Source organism: Cucurbita moschata, unplaced genomic scaffold (assembly GCF_002738365.1).
Source record: "Cucurbita moschata cultivar Rifu unplaced genomic scaffold, Cmos_1.0 Cmo_Scf00032, whole genome shotgun sequence".
Lineage (NCBI taxonomy): Eukaryota > Viridiplantae > Streptophyta > Magnoliopsida > Cucurbitales > Cucurbitaceae > Cucurbita > Cucurbita moschata.
Genome location: NW_019268548.1, coordinates 1,289,717 through 1,312,335, shown reverse-complemented (window position 1 = coordinate 1,312,335; position 22,619 = coordinate 1,289,717). Strand labels below are relative to the sequence as shown.

General features: G+C 37.1%; 4 protein-coding genes across 10 annotated transcripts in view; all 4 read right to left on the bottom strand.

Moving 5' to 3' along the window:
* Positions 1–4,155, bottom strand: part of LOC111429728 (transcription factor BIM1-like) — a 5,750-nt gene extending 1,595 nt beyond the window's left edge. The window contains exons 1-9 of one of the 2 annotated variants that reach the window (XM_023065684.1): positions 3,911–4,155; positions 3,371–3,816; positions 3,089–3,166; positions 2,078–2,446; positions 1,406–1,508; positions 1,189–1,316; positions 981–1,089; positions 236–305; positions 69–164 (exon numbers count right to left, since the gene is read on the bottom strand). In XM_023065684.1, coding sequence (XP_022921452.1) covers positions 69–164; positions 236–305; positions 981–1,089; positions 1,189–1,316; positions 1,406–1,508; positions 2,078–2,446; positions 3,089–3,166; positions 3,371–3,407 — 990 coding nt within the window. In that variant the 5' untranslated portion in view covers positions 3,408–3,816; positions 3,911–4,155. The remainder of the gene's footprint in view (positions 1–68; positions 165–235; positions 306–980; positions 1,090–1,188; positions 1,317–1,405; positions 1,509–2,077; positions 2,447–3,088; positions 3,167–3,370; positions 3,817–3,910) is intronic. The other variant, XM_023065685.1, reaches the window with a different exon arrangement.
* Positions 4,156–9,242: 5,087 nt separating this feature from the next.
* On the bottom strand, positions 9,243–14,429 carry LOC111429727 (pentatricopeptide repeat-containing protein At1g18485). Its single transcript, XM_023065683.1, has 3 exons — positions 10,967–14,429; positions 10,813–10,886; positions 9,243–9,347 (listed from the first exon to the last, which is right to left on the bottom strand). Exon 1 carries the CDS (start codon positions 14,398–14,400, stop codon positions 11,455–11,457), a length of 2,946 nt encoding a protein of 981 aa, XP_022921451.1. The 5' UTR covers positions 14,401–14,429; the 3' UTR covers positions 9,243–9,347; positions 10,813–10,886; positions 10,967–11,454.
* Positions 14,430–15,997: 1,568 nt separating this feature from the next.
* LOC111429737 lies at positions 15,998–21,276 on the bottom strand. Of its 6 annotated transcripts, none has more exons than XM_023065704.1 (3): positions 20,662–21,276; positions 19,418–20,020; positions 15,998–16,583 (listed from the first exon to the last, which is right to left on the bottom strand). In XM_023065704.1, exons 2-3 carry the CDS (start codon positions 19,482–19,484, stop codon positions 16,117–16,119), a joined length of 534 nt encoding a protein of 177 aa, XP_022921472.1. In that variant the 5' UTR covers positions 19,485–20,020; positions 20,662–21,276; the 3' UTR covers positions 15,998–16,116. The 6 variants fall into 6 exon arrangements, with proteins under 6 accessions (XP_022921472.1, XP_022921473.1, XP_022921477.1 ...); XM_023065705.1 differs by having other exon boundaries at positions 19,418–19,718; XM_023065709.1 differs by lacking the exons at positions 19,418–20,020; positions 20,662–21,276 and adding an exon at positions 17,142–17,735.
* Positions 21,277–21,840: 564 nt separating this feature from the next.
* Positions 21,841–22,619, bottom strand: part of LOC111429733 (serine/threonine-protein kinase 16-like) — a 4,349-nt gene continuing 3,570 nt past the window's right edge. The window contains exon 6 of the mRNA XM_023065698.1: positions 21,841–22,394. Within this exon, the coding sequence (XP_022921466.1) occupies positions 22,172–22,394 (223 nt within the window). The 3' untranslated portion in view covers positions 21,841–22,171. The remainder of the gene's footprint in view (positions 22,395–22,619) is intronic.

Here is a 22,619-nt window from a genome sequence, read left to right as displayed (position 1 = left end):
AAAAAAAAAAAAAAAAAAAAAAAAAAAAAAAAAAAAAAAAAAAAAAAAAGCTAGAAGCATGCAATTACCAAGGGCACCAGTTTTGCCATTTCACGATTCCATTCTTGGTATGAACCTTCGTACTTTTGGACCTTTTCTTGTAAGAATTGAATGTAGTCGACTACCTGAAAAAAAAATTTGCAAAGTCAATAAAATGAAACGTGGAAAAAGTAAAGGGAATTAACAAGAAGCGTACCTCTAATAAGAAAGATGCCTTGTCCCTCTTTTGGTCACTATGAGGAATGAGGCCTCTAAGCATTTGAAATCTGTATAATAGGCAGTAAAGATGTTATACAAGAAGTAGTTGGTACCAACCTACAAGAGCAATGCTACCTCTCTTTAATATAGGAGAGAGAGAAGTTCATTAGACAAATAAACTTTAAAAAGCTAGAGGAGCTACATAAAGACTTTTATACTTGTGCCTACTAGCATCTGCTTAGGTATAATTATTACAGAAACTACTGCGAAGAACACTTCAAGAGGGGTGCAGAAAAAAACACTGCATAACATTGTTCATTTCTCGTTCCAATAGAGATTAATCCATAAAGGTATCCCGCCAGAGCTTAAAAAAAACAGCTAAGCTGACACACGAAATCAACTACTATGCCCCTTATATAGTCGACAAAGGGGTGTGAATTGTGTAAATTCTATCAAACTATGATTTGGCCAGAAGTAATGAAGCTCAAGTTGTAGTCATAAATTGAAATCATGTTTTAAAATACTAGTAAATTGCTGTAACGTTCCAAGAATTACAATCCTAATATGAACGTTACAGCAATTTACACTACAGGTTTTGCAACCTGCCGTCATATTATCGAGTATATAAGCAAAGCAGATCAGAAAAAAGGTAATCATCGAAGACATTCCGTTTAACAGCAATAATTTACTGACCGACTGATAAACGAACAAACTGTAAGTTGAATAATAGAAGAAACGCTTGCCTGTCGTTTATCTTGCTTCTTCTTCGCTGTTCAGTAGCAGAGTGCTTTGATCTAGGAGTGTTCGCCTTCTGATCAGAGCTGTTCCCATCAACTTTAATCCTCAATCCTCCTGCAGAAACATTTCGAAACGTTTTGTAACGAGGAGATGCATTGAATACAGTAAAAAGTAGAAATTTGGAAGAATTGTTGTCTGGTATTAGCATAATACCTTTATTGGCGGTAGAGGTCTCTTTCTTGATGACAAAGTCACCATCGTCGTCAAGTTCCTCGTCCTGAGAGGTACTCTTGGCCGACTTGAGCATCTCCATGAAGGTTGGGTTCTTCGTTCCTGTCGGCCTATTTAAGATTTCCTTGGAATCAGTTCCAGTTCGAATTTCAGAATGGAACTGAAACGAAGAAAGAGAGAGAGAGAGATAAAAACTGACTGAGAGGATGAGAGACAACTGAAAGCGTTGTGATGGTTGTTGGAAGAGGATTGCGACGGCCGCTCCACGGACGCCGTCCATTGGCTCGCGCTCGCCCGAGGTTCTGTCCGCAACCCACAATTGACAGAAAATAATAAAAATAGCGAAGAGAATAGAAACTACTGATTTGCTGTATGGGCTAAATACCTTATAGCCCAGCCGATACTCTAAGCCCGATTCTTTATTTCTCTATTTTCCTTCATTTTTTCAGCCCCAAAGATTAAAATAAATAAATAAATTTCCCTATTGTTTTTTTTTTTTTTTTTTTTTGATAATTTTTTAAATTCCAATATATACACCTATAAGCTCTAACGTCAAGAGAAATTAAAATATTTTTATAATATTTTTAAGGTTAAATTGTATTGGAAATACAAAATATAAAAAAAATAGTAATTATTATCAGTAATGGAAATACAAAGCAGTCTCATATTTCACATTCCAAAATGATATTTTATTTATTTATTTATTCCTTTTAAGCCAATTTTAACATCATTAAAAAAAAAAATTAAAACAGATCTGATTATGTACCATTCGATTTTCAACTATTTATTATTCTAAAACTTGAAATAATAATAGAATGATATTAGTGTTTGCATGCAATAATGCAAATGAGAAGGTTTTGTTAGTTCATACCATGGGGTCTATCTCCCACAATATTCTCCTTCCCTGTCTTTCCCTTTTTTGATGCACATTCTTCCCAAAGAGTGAATCCACTTCCGGCCCCCGCGAAAGAACTTCCGTTGGAGTTTTCGTCATTTCTCTCGGCGCTGCTACTCGATCGAGCACCAGTGAAAACTGACCCTTCCGGCTTTGGCAGAACCCTCTGATCTAAATACGAAACGTGACTTATACTGTAAGTCCCGATTCCTCCGGGAAGAACATGCTCGACGGAAGGAGGCGGTGCTGGTGGCGGTGGCGTCTCCACATCCGTCTCTTCCTTGGTACTGCCCTTCCTTATGCGCTCTTGTGGTTGCAGGAAATCGTGTGTTTTAAGATAACCACCTGTTGGATCCGAAATTAAATTGTTAAACCAAAACCATCCTAATTTATTGCAAAAATCATTCAGTGGCTACAAATTTTAGTAAGACTCATTTTTTGAGGAGATTCTCTTTCTACTACTCATTATTAAACTAATTTTTCACCCCAAAAAGAAAAAAGTATCTAGGATTTTGAATCACACTCTTCCAACCTTCAAATGAATTATCAAGTTGAGATGATATGTAGATAATGGAGATTTAAAAAAGGAAAAAGACGAAAGGAAAGAAAATCAATTTTTAGCTGTAGTGTGAAGAAATGGGAAAAAAAATAAAAGAGGAAGAAATCGGGTCATGTGAGATGTCAAATCAAGGGCCAGAGGGGTCCCCGGAGTGACGCCGCTACTCCCAATCAGAAATTGGGTGGTAGCTGCTAACCGCTGAGGCAACGCTTTTATACGGTTAGCCCAGCCAGCCCTGCCTGCCTGCCTGAGACTACGCTTTTATAAATGTTTGATGGCCCCGGATTCATGATTCAATGCGTATCACGTGCATATACGTTTCTCGATTTCCTTCCCTTTTCCCTTCCTCTTAAATATAAGCCCCAGGCCTTAATTCAACATAAAAAAAAATATTTCAGATCAAAATTGAAAAAGAAATTAATGAATACCTTGTTGAGATGGTCTTGGATCTAGCTGTGGACTTGAATGGGTGTACAGTGAGAGGAAGTCATGTGTTGATTTGCTTCCTGTTCAAGCACGTTCAAGATTATATTCTGTTAAACCAATTTCTGTTTCGGGATTCTAAATTTTTGTGGTTATTTTATTGTTGAAAAGTGAAAGTTGAATCGATTTTCTAGTTGAAAACAAACAGAACTGGTAATTGCAGAGACAATTGAAATGGAAAATAAGCAATCCGAGTTAAAATTGGATTTATGAGGAAGAGGAAGTACCTTCGGCTCCAAACGGACGGGGTTGAGGAAGTTCCATCGGAATTTTTGCCAATTTTGGAGTTGAACTTCCACAACAGGAAGATGAATTCTCACGGAATTTTGATTTGTATCGCTTCGGAAATGGAACTGCTCCAGGAAATTCAGAGCTCGATTGTTGGATTCCGGAGCGAAAAAGAGAGTGGAATTTCTTGAATTAATTCTTAGATCCACACCAGGCATGGAAATCAGCCAAAATAACAATTATCTGGAGCAACTCTCCGGCTGCTGGAGATCTCCAAGACGAAACGAACTCAGTCTCTTCACGACAAACCTAGGTTTTCTTATACTCGCATTCGGTACTTGCTTTTCGCGCGATTCCTGAATTCTGATTGTTTCTCGAAGAAAATCACTTCCGATCATCAAATTATGGAGAAAACAATTCTTCACCACACCAAAATTCAGAAGATCTATAATCCAAGATACACGTAAGAAGTCATTCCACTACGAACAGCAAACGCGAGAATTAAAATCAAAACAAAATTGAAATTCAGAAGGTTTTACCAGTTCGAAGAGTGGTTGAGCAAAACGATAATGGAGTTTAATTCAGCAACCTTATCTTCAGAATTGGCCGGATTAAATCAAAAAACTCGAAAACTCCAAAGATTTTTATAAAAATGACAAAAGAACAGGTTTCGATCCGAATTCTTTTGTCTCTGTAATCCAATGTTTGTAAGAGAACAACAAACAGCGCGGCGGAAGACGAGGCTTGAGGTCGGAAGAAACTCCCTCTTTTCTCCCTACAGTGACAGTCAGATCTTTTTATACACGCGGCGATTGTCCCTCCTTCCGAATTGAAGGTAGTTGTTTTCCATTTGTTCCACGACGCCGTTTGACAGACGACGTTGCGGCGGGGTGACGGCGTTACTCACAACACTCCACCAATTCCCCATCCCGTTTGCTTCTGTGTCTAGTAACGCTTCACGGAGGCCAATCAATTTCACATTTTAATCCCTTTTTTTTTAATAATAAAAAAAAATAGTGTATTTATTTTTTTAGGGAACACGCAATTGAAAACAAATAAATTCTAATTTCCACGCTTGAAATCCATACCATTTAATAAATAAAATACACATCATATATTAAAAAAATAATCATGCCACAAATCCCAATGTGAACTGAATTAATTTATAAATTATTATAGTAAAATAATTTAAAAAGAGTTATAAACGAAGCCGGTTAATGTAATTAGATTTAGTTGGAAAATGATTGACAATGTTTCTGCACATAAAGCAACAGGTAACAGCTTGGCGTGACAATGTATTTAGCAACATATATGTTTTTTTTTTAATATAATAAGGTTCACATCCCTTTGCTATTAATATAATATCGCTAATAAAACTGGAAGAACATGGAGGTCACATAAACAAGCAGTATACACACACACACACATATATATATATTATATCATATGCTTATTGCTTCATTAATTTAAATTAAATTCACGCAACCGAATCTTGTAGCTGATCTGACCTGCCGCCAGAATTATCCATTTACCNCTTTTTTTTTTTTTTTTTTTTTTTAATGTAAGTGCTGACGGTTAAAAAAGAGTAGTAATTTTTACGGAATAAAAAAATGGTAAATGGGGTAAAAAAATGCGGAGGAGCGGTGAGTGAGTGGGGCAAAGTAGTTGAAGTTGACCTGCAACTCACGTGCAAAAAGAACTGCGGAAAACGACGACGTTCGTAAAAAGGAAACTGCGGATTAGCACAGCCGACCAAACCCCTGCAACTCTCTGCTCATGTCCCTCTCACCCAAAAAGAAAAAAATAATTAAAAAAAAAAACAAAATAAATTTATATTTTAATATTATAATTATGTGGAGAAAAGAAAAACCATAAATAAAGTTAAAAAAAAAAAAAAAAAAAAAAAGGTGAATTGAGAGTTCCAAGGGTAGGTAGGGTGAGAGCTACATGTACGTATGGTTCCTAAAGTAACAAAAGATTCTCGTACAAAGAAACAACTATTCATTAATTTAAATAAAAAAAATATTTTAGTTAATTGAAATTATATTAATTAAAAGTAGAGAAATTAAAATTGGAATATTAATAAAACAATATTATGAGTGTACGCAAAGAACGGGGAAAGGTATTATGGGGAAGCAGCAAAAGCGGCCGCGGAAATGGCGGGAATTAATGAAGTGGATGAGGTGGCGGTAAAATAAATAATATAAAAAAATAAAAAAATAGTAATTTAAATAAAAGAAAAAAAAAAAAGGATATTTATTATTATGGTAACAGAACAGAGTGTTTCCCCCGTAACATAAACATTCTCTGGAGAAGGAAATCCGTTTAGGGATCCGTTAACAAATCATAAGCGCGTGACTGTCGCATAATATCCAATCAAACTTTCCATTACTTTAATTTAATTACAGCCTAATACACAAATTGATTTTTTTGATGTCAATGCACGCGTGGCAGTTTCTCCGTTTCATCCGGAAGGTATCACGTGATTAAAAAAATGTTTTGCCCATCACATCCTCTCTCCCTCCCCTCCATCACGTGGCCAACTCAACACACTACGTTGGCAGTACCCACTTNATTTTCTTTTAAGCGATGCTTTTTTTTTTTTTTTTTTTTTTTTTTTTTTTTTTTTTTTTTTTCTCTTGCCCCTCAAAAATTCAAAATTAAATTTGCGGATTGTTCATTGTATGGTAGACTAAGGCGGCTTTCTTTTTAAAATTTGAATTTCAGCTATTATTTTATATTAAAGTTTATGAAATAATAATAATAATAATAATAATAATAATAAAGAGGATGGGTTATTAAAATTAATATTGTCCTAACCCAGTAACGTATGAGAGAGTTTAAAGTATATGCCAAAAAAATAAATAATAAAAATTTAATGGGGAGGATTTTAGAGGGAGGAGGAAGGGCATGTGAGGGAGATGGAAATTGTCAGAGGGGACCATTTAGTTCCTGAGTTTCTACAAGGGCCCAAAGAATAGGATGACGGATAGGGGTATTAAGTGATGTCGTTTTAATTGAATGGTCACTGCACGTGATCTCCCCCAACCCTCTCACGTGCGCCCATCCTCTGCCCTTCATCTCTCCGCCTCCTCGCGTGCGGTGGGGACCCTAAACCAAACTCTATTCCCCGCCTTTATCCATCCACTTTTCACGCCGTCTCTCCCCCGTTTTAACGGATTCCGTTACGTTTGCGTTTGGTCACCCCCAGTCCGTGTAAATTCAACAAGTTTATTAAATTATTGGAAAATGCGTTGATGCCAATCATAGATTGTCTTGTTTCATTTTTTTTGAATTTCAATAATATAAATAATTAATGTTGATTTTTTAACCAACAAAGTTGTATCTTAAAAATTTTAGAAAAACATGAAATAGTTAATTTCATTAAAAAAATATGTGATTATATTTACTAAATTTAGGGTATATTTAAAGTAAGCAAAGGAAATAATTTTGGTTAATTTGTAAGAGTTGAAATCATAAAATAATAATGTAGAAATAAAATGATAATAAAAATATAGCATAAAATTATTGTTTTGAAATTGGAAGGTAAGTCATACAAAAATTTAGTTAAAAAGAAAAAAAGAAAAAAAAAAGTAAAAGGCCGGAAATAGAAAGTGGTGGTTTAGATGGTAGGAAGATGAAATTAGAATTGATGGATCAAAAAAAGGAAAAAGAAAAAGGGAGAAGGGAAGGCAGGGAAATAATAGTACGGGGGGAGGCACGTGCCGGGCATGCGAGGGGCGGTGGGATATCTGAATCTCTCCATCTCTACATCTCTCTTTCTCGTGACGGCGTCACGTGGAGAGAAATCTGCCAGGTAGGACCCACAAATTTCCGGGCCCGGTCCCACCAAAAAGGCAGAGAGGAGAGGGTGGACAAAGTAATTTTCTATTTTACTTAATTAAGATAATAAATAAATAAATTTAGGAAAATAAATAAATAAATAAAGAAAGAAAGGGTAGTGGGGAGGCTGGGAGCATGTGCTCGCTTTTCCATACTGACCTGTCGTGTATGGGTGGGTCATTTTCGAGATCTCTCACAGGGTTTTCTGATGACGTGTTCCCACTCACGTGCTTTGCCACGTGATCCTTTCTCATTCTTCCTCCTCCTCTTCTTTCTTTTTTCCCTTGGCTCGCTGGACCTCACATTCTTCTCTTCTCCCTGCATGCCCATCTGTGTTCCTTTACTTTCCTTGCAGCCTAAATTACAAATAAAATATAAAATATAAATAAATTTCCTTTCAATTTATCTATTTTTCCAAAATTACTATATTATTTTTTACTCTTTTTTTTAATATTTCAAATACTTCAAATTGTTTACAATTTTTAAAATTTAGAAATTTAGTAGACAAAAACATGAAATTTTAATGACCTACTTCCAATTTTTATTCCATCCGAAATTATTGTTGGCAGTTACTAATATACTCGGCCCATACAAATCGTATTGGGCCATTAGCAAAATAGGCCCATTTTGAGATGGGCCGGTTGCTCCAAACCCAATATCTCAGCTGGTTCCCACAAAGTCTGAAATATGTTCCCATTTCCCGCCAAAGAAGGAGAGAAGAAAAAAAAAAAAAAAAAGAAGAAGAAGAAGAAGAGATTAGAGGTAGAAAATTATCACCAGAACGCTGCCGCTTCCATTATTCGCTGCTCCGGTGAAACGAGAAGAAAAGCTATTCTCCATGTTCCATTCAGCCATTTGCGATTACTGACGACGATCCCCTCTCTGCGTGTTTGCCAGAGCACGATTGTCCAGAGTGGTTCGATCTAGAAGACGGCGTTTTAGAATGCAACAGAATCGAGGCGATCACTCCGATCAAACTGGTGAGCCATCACCGCTTCCGTCGAGGTTCTGAGTGAAGAAGAAGAAGAAGAAGAAGAAGAAGAAGGCAATAGAAATGGATTTTGTTGTGTCTGTATGGATGGGATTAAAGCGGAGGAAGAAGCGAGGGAATTGGCGTGTCGCCATCGGTTTCACGCTACAGGCATTACGCTATGAAGTTTAATTATGAGAGCTCCAACAAACTGATTTAACTTTATATATAATTTACAAAATTGAACACGTAAATGGTAAACGGAAAAAGAAAATTTTATTAAAAAAGGAAATAATAATAATGCCTACGGAAAACGGATTGCTCAATCAGAACGCATGAACACATTCATGAACTCTTCCTTTTCTTCTTGTAAATCAATACAACATTTAGGGAAGAACAGTTAAGAATTAGGACTTTTCTTTTGAATTCTTAATCACTGTATTAAAATTTAAATTGAATCTCGTCGAATCAGAAACACTACTCTCTACTTTTTAACATATTTAAAGATTTTGGCTCGCCATCTATTCTATAGTTTTTCTTAAGGTTGAAGGTTCAAATCTTTATACTCCAAGATGAACGTAAGAAATGAAAATAATTTAAATGCGAATATTTGTCAATAGTTAAAAAGCGTTTAAAATAATTAAAATGCGTTACCAAGAATCATCTATACTGAGCTTCATCTTCTTCAATCCTAAGTATATCATCCACTCTTCTTCACAGCATTCTTCCCATTTGAGATGGTACCGTGGATTTCCATGGTGGATGTTGAACAGCTGCTTCTGTGATCTTCAAAACCCTGCAAAGGGTCAGCAAATGAGCGTGTACAAGGCCACCTGTAACACAGATTCATACAGACTTCACCTCATGATCATCACAATTACAAGAACGAGGATAAATGAATAGCTGATTCTCGATTATACCTGCTCGACTTTATAATCTCGTCGTCAATGGTTGTGTTCTCTTCATAGATGTTTCCTGCAAAAATGGTGGATGTTTCCATATGCAGGAATAATGGGGGCATCAATAAATATAATAAAGAGATATACCAATTATACCTACCTCCATAGAGGTTTTTCTTTGAAAAGTATTTGGCCATTAGGCGTTGAGCGTAGTCAGCTTCATACTTCTTGTACTTCTCAATGGAGTTGAAATTATCAAAATCTCTGGAAACAATAAAGAACATAGCACGACACTGATCCACTATCGTAATCAAGAACAACTTCTTGTTAATTTAGATATTGTAATCAAAGGGTCCAAAGGAGACTATTGCATATTGGCATGCGTTCAATATACGAATAATTGGAAGCAAGCAAAGTGTAGCCCTTAAACAAGCTAATACACAGATAGTTGTCTCTGCAGGCGAAGCCCAGGTAGGCCAAGTCTCCCGAGAGTGGAGGCCATGAGTTGCCCCCAATGCCTCCGGTTATCGGGAAAAAAAAAAAAAACGAAACACAACTGTCTCCTCATATTTCACTAAATCAAGAACTCTAAAATTGTAACAGCCCAAGCCACCGCTAGCAAATATTGTCCTTCTAGGAAGAGGTTTCTACACCCTTATAAGAAATGTTTCGTTCCCCTCTCCAACCGACGTAGGATCTCACAATACACCTTCCTTGGGGGCTGGTATCCTCTGGCTCTGATACCATTTGTAACAGCCCAAACCCTCTCTAGCAACAATGTCCTCTTTGGACTTTCCCTTCTGAGCTTTCCCTCAAGGTTTTAAAATGCGTCTAGTAGGAAGAGGTTTTCACACCCTTATAAGGAATGTTTCGTTCCCCTCTCCGACCAATGTGGGATCTCACAAAAATCAATAACAGACGGTAATATAATAGGCAGTCACTGTATGAGAGCTAACAAAGATCAAAATAGTAAATTCAATCATGCAGCAGAGGAGAAGTAACTAAGTTTTCATGAAGGCGAGAACTGAAAAAAAGAAGAAGAAAACAAGATTAAACAACTTCCAGATGTTGTTCTTGTTCATAACTTAACTTCGGAGGTTTAGAAAGATAATTGCCATGATTTCAGTTCAGTCAGAGTATTAATAAACTAGAGAGCAAGAACTGACTGTTATGAGTTCAAACCTTCACATTTCATGGATGAACAAAGGACATTCCCAATCAGAACTAATATGACAATGATGTCTCTCTCACAAACTTGAATATCTAAGGTTCGATTTGTAGTAGTTTTATATACTTGTGCTTGAGGAAAACTGAGTCTTCCCAATTTTATCTTTCATTGATGAACAAAAGTTCTGACGAAACCTAGAGATGATGCAAGCAACGAACTAGGGTTTTCTTTTTCCCTTCTAATACATCTCTTTTTTCATAAAATGGATCGGAAAGTTTTCTGAAGGCAGATTACAGAGAACATGTGCAACTTATGGCAACCTAAAACTTCATGTTCAATTTCGATTCGCAGAGACAACAAGAGAACAGAAACGTGCGTTATTCATAAATTTCGCCAATAAAATATTCAAACAAATCGGAGGGAAAACCATCCAAAAGATCGCGAAGTGAAAGGAAATGCAGTTGAAACTGTTGAGACATTGAAACAGTACCGATTTCGACTTCAAAAACAAAGGAAAACTTCAAATCAAACACAGAGAGGAAGAATAAGAAAGGGTCATACTCAAATTGATCCGATAAATCGGGTTTCTTCTCGTCCGCATCAAAAAGTCCGTCATTATTGGTTGCAGCATCGGCCTGCAAAGTCATTGAAACCCAAAAGGAATCAGCAAAAGCAGCAGAAAAACAAGGAGAGGGAGAATAAAGAAGAAACAAACCAAGTGTTTGCGCGGGGAAGGTTGGGTAGCAGAATTCTGCGAATGAGACGCCGACGGAGGAGAGGCCGGAGCTGATGCAGACGACGGCATGCCGCTCTTCAAATCACTGTTCTATCTTCTAAATTTTCTGAACGGCGAACGAAACTTCACGTGGGAATGAGAATGGGAAACGAATTAATATAATAACAGTGCTACAAAATTGTTCTCTTCTCGCCAAACCTTATAAAGGGCTCAAACATAAAAATTAAAAAATAATTATAAAGAATAGACATTTTTCATTCTCTTCTCCCAATATAGATTGATGGGTTTAAGTTTCATTTCAGTAACTGATGAACCCATTGATCAAAATTTGATCTTCCAATTCTTTTTTTCTTGGTTTATGATTTTAAGCAAATTTAAGATCATTTTGCAATTTGCCCCATTTCCTTTTCTGGGTACTGATCTGAGAATCTTGAAGAAAAATCAAGAAATAGTTTCATGATCTTCCTCTACCAATAATCTCCACATGAACAAATCCCATTTTTGAAGTGATGAAAACGCTTATTGTCTCTAATAATGATCTCCCTTTTGGCGGCTTTGCTTATGAACTTGGCTGCATTGTGACAGTCTCTACAAATTCTTAGATTCTTGCAGATTCTTAACGTAGTGCCTTCTTTCGTGTTTAAGAAGCCAAAGGAAATTGCTAGCTTCTCACTATGCCCCTTCAATATCTTAATCTTTTCCTCCTCTTCCAATTCATGAAGAACACAACTAGAATCAGGTGTGTAGCCAATTTCCACAATTTGTTTCTCCAGTCTATTCCACATCTTTCGAATCTCGTTTGAATCGAGGATCGACAAGTCGTTACCCGCTATAAAACTATAGATTTTACCTCCAAGTTCAATCCAACTGCAGCCAGCCGCTTTCTGAAGGTTGAGATCCTTCATTTTCTGTCGCACCATTCGCACAAGATCCCATTTTCCTGCTGTTGCATACAAGTTAGAGAGCAAAATGTAGCTGTCAGCTTTGTTTGCTTCCAGTGCAAGCAACTTCTCAGCAGCCTTTTCTCCCATTGCTAGATCACCGTAAGTTCTACTAGAACTGAGCAATGAGCTCCAGATTTTAGCATCTGGTTCTTCAGGCATCTCATTTATGAGGTTTAAAGCTTCGTTTAGTCGACCTGCTCTACCGAGCATGTCGATCACACAAGCATAGTGTTCGAGTTCCGGTTCTAGTTTGTACAAACTCTGCATTTGAGCAAGATAATATAGCCCCTCTGATACCAATCCAGCATGACAACATGCCTGGAGAACTCCAAGAAAAGTGAACCTATCAGGCTGCTTATTTAATCTTTGCATCTCCTCAAACAGCTCCACGGCCTTGTTACCTTGTCCATGCACACCAAATCCTGTGATCATCACGTTCCATGAAGCTGCTTCTTTCTTGTTTAACCCGTTAAATATTCGTTGAGATCGTCCCAAACAGCCGCTTTTGGCATACATGTCCATGAGCGAACAAGCAACGAAATTGTCTTCTATAAGACGGCTTTTCAAGACAAAGCAATGAACTTCTCTTCCTAGACTCAGGGCTGATAGCTCAGAACAAGCCCCAAGGACACTCGCCATGGCGATCTCGTTCGGTTTGAGTCCTTCAGAAAGCATTTGACGAAAGAGAGAGATTGCTTCGTTTGGAAGTTCGTTTTGAGAATAGCCTGAAAGCATTGCATTCCAACACACTGAGTTTTTAACTTTTATCCTCTCAAAGAAAGTTCTGGCATAGAATGGTTTAGAACAATGGATATAAAGTGATAGTAATGAGACAGCTACAAATGAATCCATCTCTAATCCATTCCTTAGAACAAATCCATGTATCTCTTTACCATATTGTAGATGTCTCAAACGGGCACAAGCCAATAGTAGGGTACTGATGCTAAAATCGTCAAGAAAGTAGCCCGAACGTCTCATCCGAAAATAAAAATCAAAAGCCTTTCGTGGATCACCATTGTGGGCATATCCACCTATGATTGCATTCCAAGAGCTAACTGACTTAGTATTCATACCAGAGAAGATATGCTCAGCAGAACTCAATGATCCACACTTGGCATAGGCGGCTATGAACGCGTTATTTATCGATTCATCGTATTGAAACCAATGTCTGAGTGAATATCCATGAAGTTCCCTCAAACTCAACAGTTCAGTTTCTTCCACACAAGCAGGTAACAAATTCAAAATGGTGACCTCGTTTACTTTGATCATTTCTTCTTCCATCCACATCTTTCTCAACAGTTCAAATGTTTCATATACGAATCCTTCCCTAGAATATGCACCAACCATGGAATTCCAAGAAACTACATTTTTGTTCTCAATCTTATGAAATAAAAGTGCTGCTTGTGATAAATAACCGCATTTTGAATACATGTCAACCAAAGCATTGCATACCATTAGTTCACGAACAAGCCCCAGTTTCAGTGCCATCCCATGAATTACCATTCCCATATCTACATCTCCTTCTCCTGAACACACAGGCAACAAAGTTACTATTGTAGCAACATCCGGAATCAAGCCATCGCTACTCTCCAAAAGCCTCCTAAACGCACCAAAAGCTTCCAGCCATAATTCATTCTCAGAAAACCCACAAATCAACGAATTCCATGATATCAAGTTTCGTTCAGGCATTTTGTCAAACACCTTGATGGCTTCGTCTACAAGGCCACATTTTCCATACAGCGAAATCATCGCATTACCCACAAACAAATCCATGATGAATCCCATTTTCACCGCCATCCCATGAACCGATTGCCCCAAACGAACATCACACTTCCCTGTACAGGCCTTAATCAAGCAAGGCAGTGTAAAGTTATCAGGTTGAAACCCAGTTACCGATATCAACTCAATGAAAGTGTGAATCGCCTCGTCGTAGAGTTCATTTCTAACATACCCACTAACAAGTGCATTCCACTGAAACAAATTCCTGTTCTGCAAACGATCAAAAACCAATCGAGCATCGGAAGGATACCCACACATGGAGTACATAGTGATGAGACGGGTATTGAGAACAAAGTCGCCGCTGAACTGAGAGGAGACGCGCAACATTTCATCAAGTTCGCGGCCAATTTCAACGTCTTTAAACTGCCCACATTTCTGCAACAACACACCCATGGCTTCTTTTCTCTGCACCAAATCATAACCACCATTGTTCTTCCATCCTCTCTGAAGAAAATCAAAAGCTCCATTGAGATCACTCGCTTCACAGAGCTCGCAAATCTCTTCAAGAAGTGAGAGTTCAGAAACCAGCTTGATGGATTGAGCTTGATGGGTTTGAGCAGAAACAGAGAAGGATGATTTTGGAGATGAAATTAAAAGCAAGGAACATTTTAAAATTGAGCTGGAAGTTAGTTTACGTATGGTTGTTGGAGCGCGGTAACGGCAGGAGAATGGCGGCGCCACCACAGCCATTAAAGAAGCTCCTCGATGTCAGCAAGTGATGGAAATTGTCAAATTGTTTTGAGTTCTTTTACAAAATATGATCATCCGTTTACCAAATTTGTGTAAATTCGGTAAATAATTTATAATTAAGGGGTAAATGTGTGAACAATGAACTTCTTGGGCCACAAAAGTGGATGAGATCATGAAATGGGTAATTTGGGCTTTTTTATAATGGGCCGGCCTGCAAGTTGCTTTTGCCTAAAAGCCCATCATTTTGACATGCTTCCTATATGATTTGGGCCCGGGCTCCTTCTAAAATAATTTTAATTTTATTTAGGTTAAATAATAATAAGTTTTATGGGAGGCCCATAAATAATTTTAAAAAAAATTAGAAAAAAATAAGTTTTATTGAAAATTCATGAACTAAAATTCAAATATAATGTTTAGACGAGACGGAGTGGGGATAGGGAATATAATCTCCGTCCCCGTTTATTTAACGGGGAGAAATCTCTCTCCACTCCCTCTATGTTCAAACGATAATTTTCCGCTCCATTCGGGGCAGGTGCCCATGGGGGCCCACCCCTACGGAATAAGTGGACATCTTTACTTCTCATTCGTTGTTCGGTTGACTCCATTGTCTTTTCGGTAATTACTCTACTCTCTTATTTTTAACACGAATATATTTTCTACAAATAAAAAAATTATATTTATCTATATTTGAATATCTAATTTTTTTTTTATAAAATATAAAATAACATATATATTTAAAAAAATGAAAAATAGTGGAAAGAGTATTATTGGAGTGAAAGATGCAAATAAGAAGGCACATTTAAGAAGAGTTGTAGGGTTATGGGGAAGCATTGCTCTTCATATTGGCCCCCTTTTCTGCACACTTGTCAATATCTTTCTCCTAATTATTACTATTATTAATATTATTATTATTTATTTTTAAAATTTTTAAATTAAAAAAATTAAAAAAATAAACCCACTCTCTCTCCACGTGCGCACCAACAATTTTCTCTCTGACACAAAACCACGTCGTTTTCCGCATACATATTATTTCCTTCACCAAAATAATAACACATTAAATTTCGAATCAATAAAATTAAATAATAATAAATCATTATGTCAACAATTTTGTTCTTAATACTTTACCACATATTAATCACAAAATGTACCTTCTAAGATTTGGAACAATATTAAAAAATAAAATAAAAACATTACTCAAAAATTCATTTTATTATTTTATAATATTTAACCCTCGTTTTTTTTTTACCAAAATATTTTGATGTGACGGTAATCTATAAATATATAAGTCACATGGATTATCGTTGTTATTTTTAAACTATAAAGGTCAAATTCGATATCGCATTCGACCACGTGGGATTGTCTAAACACTTTTTCTTACCTATCCTTGTAAAATTATCTGTTTTCAATTTTTTAAATTTTTTTGAAAATAATAATACTTTTTTTTATTTAGTGAAAAGAGGGCAATGGAGAAAAATAAGGGAAAAAAAACATCCATTTATGTGTTCTTTAGAAGCTCGGTTTCTGTAAGGAAAAACATCCATTAATGGCTAATGTGAAGCTCATATGGATCACTGTAGTTTGTTTGTCTGGATTGTTGTAAATAAATGGCTGCTTGTTACACAAAAAGAACAGGAACCACAGAACATAAGTAGAGGAAAACATAGGAACAAACATAAATGAAATACCCAATGAAGAGAAGAACTGAGCTTCTTCCCCTTAGTTTCTTTTACCCATCCAGATGCACTTTCTTGCCTTGGAGCTGCTCTGAACTGAGCTCTTTGGCTCTTTCACTTCTTTTCTTTCAGCTCTTTGCTTCTTCTTTAATGGCTTCTTGGGTTTGGGCTTGGGTTTGGGTTTGGTTTCGAAGCAAGAGTTTGGCTTGTTCTGGTGGGTGAAGAGAGGCAGCAAAGCATGGGGGGGATTCTTCATCCCTCCAAATGGGTGGCGTCTTTGTTGATGACTTGGGCCTGAAGAAGCATCAGAAGCCATGGAGTCATCGCTGTCATCTTGGTTAATATCATAATAGCCTTTGTGTTCTTCATCTTCTTCTTCATCAGAAGCTGCACCAGTATCAACATCACTGGAACCATCAGCAGCTGCAGGGGATCCAATATACATAGTCCAACCAGATTCACTGCTGTGACATTCTTCTGAAACTCCAAACATTTGGGATGGCTCCATAACTGGACACAAGCAATTCGAGGAGTTTAAGAAACACACAGAACAAGAACAAGAACAAGAACAGAATTGGGGAAGGCTGAATTTAGACACCTGAGGAAACCATTCATACCCTTTTGCTACCTCTCTGACCAAACAGGCTTCTCTAATTATATGAAAGCTACAAAGCCCAATTTTTTTAAAAAAACATGAAAAAAAACACACAAGTTCTTAGTGGGTAGAGATAAAAACCCTCACTGCACCACCTGGAAATCCAAAGGCAAATAAATTCTCTGACTTTTTCACTGAGCAGAAGACAGCTAGAAGGTGTCCATGAAAGAGAAATCCTTCCAATTGCAAAAGATATACAAACATGCTAAAGTTTCTTGAATTTGAAAGGACATGGGGGGGTTGGTTCATCACAGAAGATGGCAATCATCTTAACTCTTCTCTGCATTCTGTCATTATTAGAAGAGGTAGCTTTAAATGCAGAGAGATGGGTTAGCTCAGCCCTACAAAACTAGAGAGAATATAAGACTCATGTTCTTAAATAGCATGGAAATGGACATCTGCATAACCCTTACATTACCTATCTCACCTTCAGAATTCTTATTCCTTTCTGTCTTTTGGTTCTTCCATTTGTTTTCTTTTCCTGTTTAATGTATTTTCACCCTGAGGAAGAACAAAATGCAACAAACCCAACAAGGAGTTAGGTTTACAGAGCAAACAACTCAGAAAATTTGTCACATACAAGAAAGAAAAAGAAGAGAAAAGAAAAATCTGCCTGTTTTTTTTGGTTTTTCTGTCTTCTTTGTATTTGCAGGTTCAGGGCCTCAGAAAGCAGGATTGTGACTCATGTTTCAGGTTGATGAACGTGGCTGTTTTCCTGTTTGTTTGTTTGTTTGGTTGTGTTTTTTTTTTTTTTCAGCTCAATTATTTGGTTCCATAAAAATGGGTGTGCCATAGCCCAATTGGCAATCCAGCTCCTTGGAAAATGTCATTTCTAGTTTCAAGGATTAATTAAAGCTTTAATGAAATGAACTGGAAAGGAAGCAAATGTCCTTTTGCTATTGTTGCTACTTCCTTCTGAAACAGTGTTCATAAGTGAAATAACTGTTATCAGACAGACAGCTCCCATAATTTACTTCTGCATTCACTCTTGAAATGACCAGTTTTCTTTTTTCATGCTTTCCTCTCTCTCTCTCTCTTCCATGTGAAAAGAATGTAAAGAATCAATAAACATGAACAAATGGGTATCATTTTCTTGTGTTGTATCAGAGAAAACTTGGTTGGTTTTCAAGATTAAACCAACAAAAACAACTCAAATGTTGCATTCAAGGGTCCGTTTGAAGTTTTGGAGTTTAGACAAAAGAATAGCTGGTTTTTTGTTGCACATCATTTGGCTGAGGTAAGTGAGTAGTCCTATTAATGGGGACCTCATTGATAGGAAGGACAGGAACAAAACAAAGTTAAGAGTTCAAAAATCCAGATGGTTTGGCCATCCCTTGCCCCCCTCACTCGTAAACATGGCTTAGTTGTTCCCCACTCTCTTCCCCTTTCACCATGACTTGTTATGCAGACTCACTAGACAGTGTTTGGCCCATGTATCATTCTTGGTGTTTGTCCTTTTTTGCACCTTGCCCTTCGCACACAGCCTCCACGTGAGAATCCAAGATATGGTTATGTAATCAACACAATGTCGTCAAACACTATTCGTGTAACAACCCAACCCAATCCCACCGCGGGTAGATATTGTCCTTTTTGGACTTTCCGTTTCTGGTTTTCTCTCAAAATGAGTCTGCTAGGGAGAGGTTTCCACACCTTTATAAACAATGTTTCATTCTCTTCTCCAATTGATGTGGGATCTCACAATCCACCCCCCTTTCGAGACCCATTGTCCTCACTTGCACTCGTTCATCTCTCCAATCGATGTGTGATCTCACAATCCATCCCCTTTCGGAGCCCAGTGTCCTAGCTGGCACACCGCCTGGTGTTATTATCTTCATATCGCTGGCACATTACGGGAGCCCCATTCATTTTTTTTCGAAAGCTCGACATTTACTCCCCCTTTATATCTTCATGTCATCTTTACCAAGTTTTTCTTTTCTAATACTAAAATATGGCTAAAAATTCACGTAACGCAAGGAAAATCTCAGTTCAAATATAACAGAGAAGTGTTCAGAACTCAAGCTGTTTTAAATTATAATGAACAGGAACTTTTCTTTTTCCCTTTTTACTTCATCTTTTTCTGTGAGTACAGAGAGAGGAGGGGAAACAAATAGTGTACCTGAGAAGGCCCATTTTTAGTATTTTGTTAATGAATATACAAGCCGTACCTTATAATAGTAGCTTAGCACCACATGCAAGTTGGAACTTTCTGCCCTTAATGGCTGCAGTTGAAGAACTGAAAAAGACAATTCAAAGTTGTCCAAATCTTTGGATATTCATTATAATAATGTTCTCTTTGGGCCAATAGTTACTTTTTAAAAGCTCATGGCCAACAATTGTATCTTTAACTATGATCTTATGTCTCTCCAAATATGTCTGTTCTGTCATTTTTCACCGAACTAGCTCATAGTTCTAAGTAGTTCCCAACCCCCTACCCTTGTGTTTTCTTGGATACAATCCATTCTTATACGGAGAGTGGCTACTTAATTTATTCTAAAGGGCTTGGATTATTCAACATAGGCATGTACAAGAATAGACCTAAATTCAAACCTGTCCTTCCTGCTCATAGATTTGCCCTATTCCCATCTCTATAAACGTACTACTCCACAAACAAGTTTATAATATATGCCATAAATCTGAACAAAACACTACAAATATATCAACTAGACATATTTAAGGCTATGGGTGGTACCATTGCCGAGGTGAAAATCGGGATTTCCCCTAAAGACGTGTCGATGTTCGTATCGCTCCTCACACATATTCTCCTTGAGGCAGCAGTATTCCGAATGTAGCTTGTTGTTATGCAGTTGGAGTTAAGTTTGGTGGTGTCTTGCTGCACAACTGCCTATTTTCTTTCCTCACAAACAACTGCTCACATTGTATCCTTCTGTCAGTAGATGTAGAAATTCACAATGCAAAGCAACCACTTCATAAGCAATCGTAGTTTTTATATGCAAAAGTGAACAACTTGAATCCTCACCCTGTTCTATGTCCTGCATAATTCAATGCACATTCAACCTCCAATGATTGTTCATTAGTTGTAGCTGCTTTTGCAAGATAAGATGCTCAAAGGATAGAAATCCACTTAAAGTAAAGAACTATTCATGCCAGATGAATTTGATTTTCAGACAAGCAATGGGTAACTTTTCAACTCTTCATCTCTACTTATTCTTGTTTACAGTAGTTATCTTTGAAGGAAGAAAAAAGGGAAGATACCAATTATTGTAGGAAAGTTTGTTCTGAATTTATTGTCCGTAGTATACTTTTAAAGATACTGGACCAGCCGTTGCCCCACCTGTGTGTGATCCAATGCAACATGGTCAATATCAGCCATACCCTCCAATTGTACCTCCTCAAGGGGAAACCAAGTCTAGAGGTGATGGGTTTTGCAGAGGATTGTAAGTTCCCTCTCCCTTTCTCTTTCTCCCCCAACCACACACACACACACACAATCCCCACCCCGTTTGAATTTATAGTCGTGCTGGCTTGGGTCGCTACTGCTGCCTAGATATCTGCTTCTAGGGATGGGAGGACCTTGCAAAGGCCACTTGGCCCCTGCACTTACTAGTTTGTCTGACACAAGTTACCTTCTGGGTTCTCATGAGCATGTAGTATGTTTCTCTGTAAACTACGGTTGCCATCTGATTTCAGGTCTATGGGACTTAATTTTCGAGTAAGAGATGAACTAATCCTAAAGAAGATCACTTTTTTTTTTTAATCAGAAATAGATTAGTACAACAAAACTGAAGAAAGTTTCTTGTAGTAAGAGCTCAGTTCTTAGGTCAAGTAGTTGAAAATTTATCTCACTTCTTTATGACACTACTTTCCATACATTTCTCTATGAATCTCACTATAACCAAACAGTTTCTACTTTTCTTTCTTCAACGCTCATCAACTCACTAATTCCCAACAAAAGAGACAGGCTTTGCCATGTACCTGGGATGATCATCCCCAGCCATGATTACGGCTATATTTGGAGTAGTATCAAACTGCTCGTTTCCTGTGTTCTTGCTTGGTTTTTCTTTGTCGTCGTTGATAGGAGAATTTCGCATCTGCATTTGGTGAGAGCAAGCAAGGAAAAAAAGAACAGCAGAAGTGATTCCAAAAACAATGGCGAAACCTCCAAAGATATATGGGATGGGAGAGTTCCCTGGCAAGAACTCTTTCCATATAATTGTCATCTCTCCCTTGCTTTGTTCTTATAAAATGGGATTCACCTTAATTTATACCTAAACATCCAACTAAGCAATAAATTGTTAACGATGCTAGAAGATAGGATATTTTTAATCCAAAACATTGATCAGAATTTCGTTAGATTCCAAGAGAACTTTTAACAGAAACTAACATTTATGAATACTGTATTTTCACTTCTTACTCACCTTCATTTCAACAATATTCTTCAAAGCCGTGCAATTTAAAAGCATATCTAAATTTGCAAACAGCTATCTAAAACATCTATTTATTATTTATCTGAATGTCAAATTGTAAACTAACAAGAGTAGAGAAGCATGCAGTGGCTTGGCATCCAGAACATTTCCAAGGGTACGGGGGCGGCGGCTTGGAAGTGGAGAATTAATTCCCTAATTTGATTCCTGTAGGGACAGTAGCTTTGAAGATTAGTCAAATCAATATTATAAAATGAAATTCCCACTCCCCTGTAGAACCCAAATTATTTGCAACATACAATCAATATGGCAGGAAATAAAGCAAAACAAAGAATTATGTTTTACCCACTTGATCTCGTTGCAGTACAGCGTAAATTCCGAGGATTTATCTTTTTCTTTCATTTGTGATATTCCAATTCTTGTTGCAGTACACGAAGCTTTTAATCAAATATCTTCTTGAAGAACACACTTGAAGTCCTCAATGGAGACCTGTACATCATCAATCCATTTAAGACAAATTCAAGTTTCTGGGACCTCAGCTTTCCTTCGCGGGTATCATGTAACCATTTAGTCTGAAAGATATGACCTGATGCTAAATTTAATGTGATGCAAAGCTGAAGAAAGAATAATTGCTAAAGCACTGAATGATATATCGAGGTAATTCAATCAATATACATTCATATAATAGCATAATTTAATGCTAGGGAGCGATATTAGGCTCAGGAAACTCTTGAAGACAAATATACGCTTCAAGAAACATAAATTATGTGGGTAGCACAATGGTGCATTTTCTGCAACTATAATCAAGAAGATGAGAATAATCTGTAGTTGTATAAATTACAAAAATATTATAGCTATATGATTCTCATGGATAGTCCAAGAACATTGAGCAATTGCCTATACTATGACGATTAACTGTATAACATTGGAATAGGAACAGCTCCTGCTTTATTTCCACAGCAAGTAATGCCAGTTGTCAGCCATGAAAAGCCAGGTAGCTCAATGTAATTTAACTCCCAACGAGAATAAGGATCCGATGTTTGCCTCATTTCCATTATGTCTCAGTTGAACTTTGAGATAAGCTTGTCAACATGAATTACAATATCATCAATGCGCGGACGGACTGCAGCCTGTGGCTGAAGCATCCACTTCACAAACTGATGAAGAGCATCGGGATATTGAGGACTTGGCCCAGCCGGCCACTTGATCTGTACATTTATGATCGCTAACTGTAAGCTTCCTCCAGATTCGCCAAGCACATATTCAAATGGAGATACACCATACCTATGATAAACAGACGTACAGTCTATTAGCGACGACAAAATTTTCTTATAACTTGTTGAATATATTCACTAAAGTCACCATCTAATCTAAAATATCATAGATATTAAAAGGAAAAAGTCGGAGAGAGATTGATAGGCAATCATGGCAGAAAAAATACAACTGATTCTCAAAAAAAAAAAAAAAAAAAAAAAAAAAAAAAAAAAAAAAAAAAAAAAAAAAAAAAAA

Bases quoted from the DNA above. Each gene is read 5' to 3' on its own strand.
- LOC111429727 (XM_023065683.1), bottom strand. From the start codon at position 14,400: ATGGCTGTGGTGGCGCCGCCATTCTCCTGCCGTTACCGCGCTCCAACA.
- LOC111429737 (XM_023065704.1), bottom strand. From the start codon at position 19,484: ATGTGTGAGGAGCGATACGAACATCGACACGTCTTTAGGGGAAATCCC. The intron at 16,584-19,417 runs GTACCACCCATA...GCTTGTGTCCAG, and splicing joins CGATTTTCACCTCGGCAATG to TTATGGAGCCATCCCAAATG.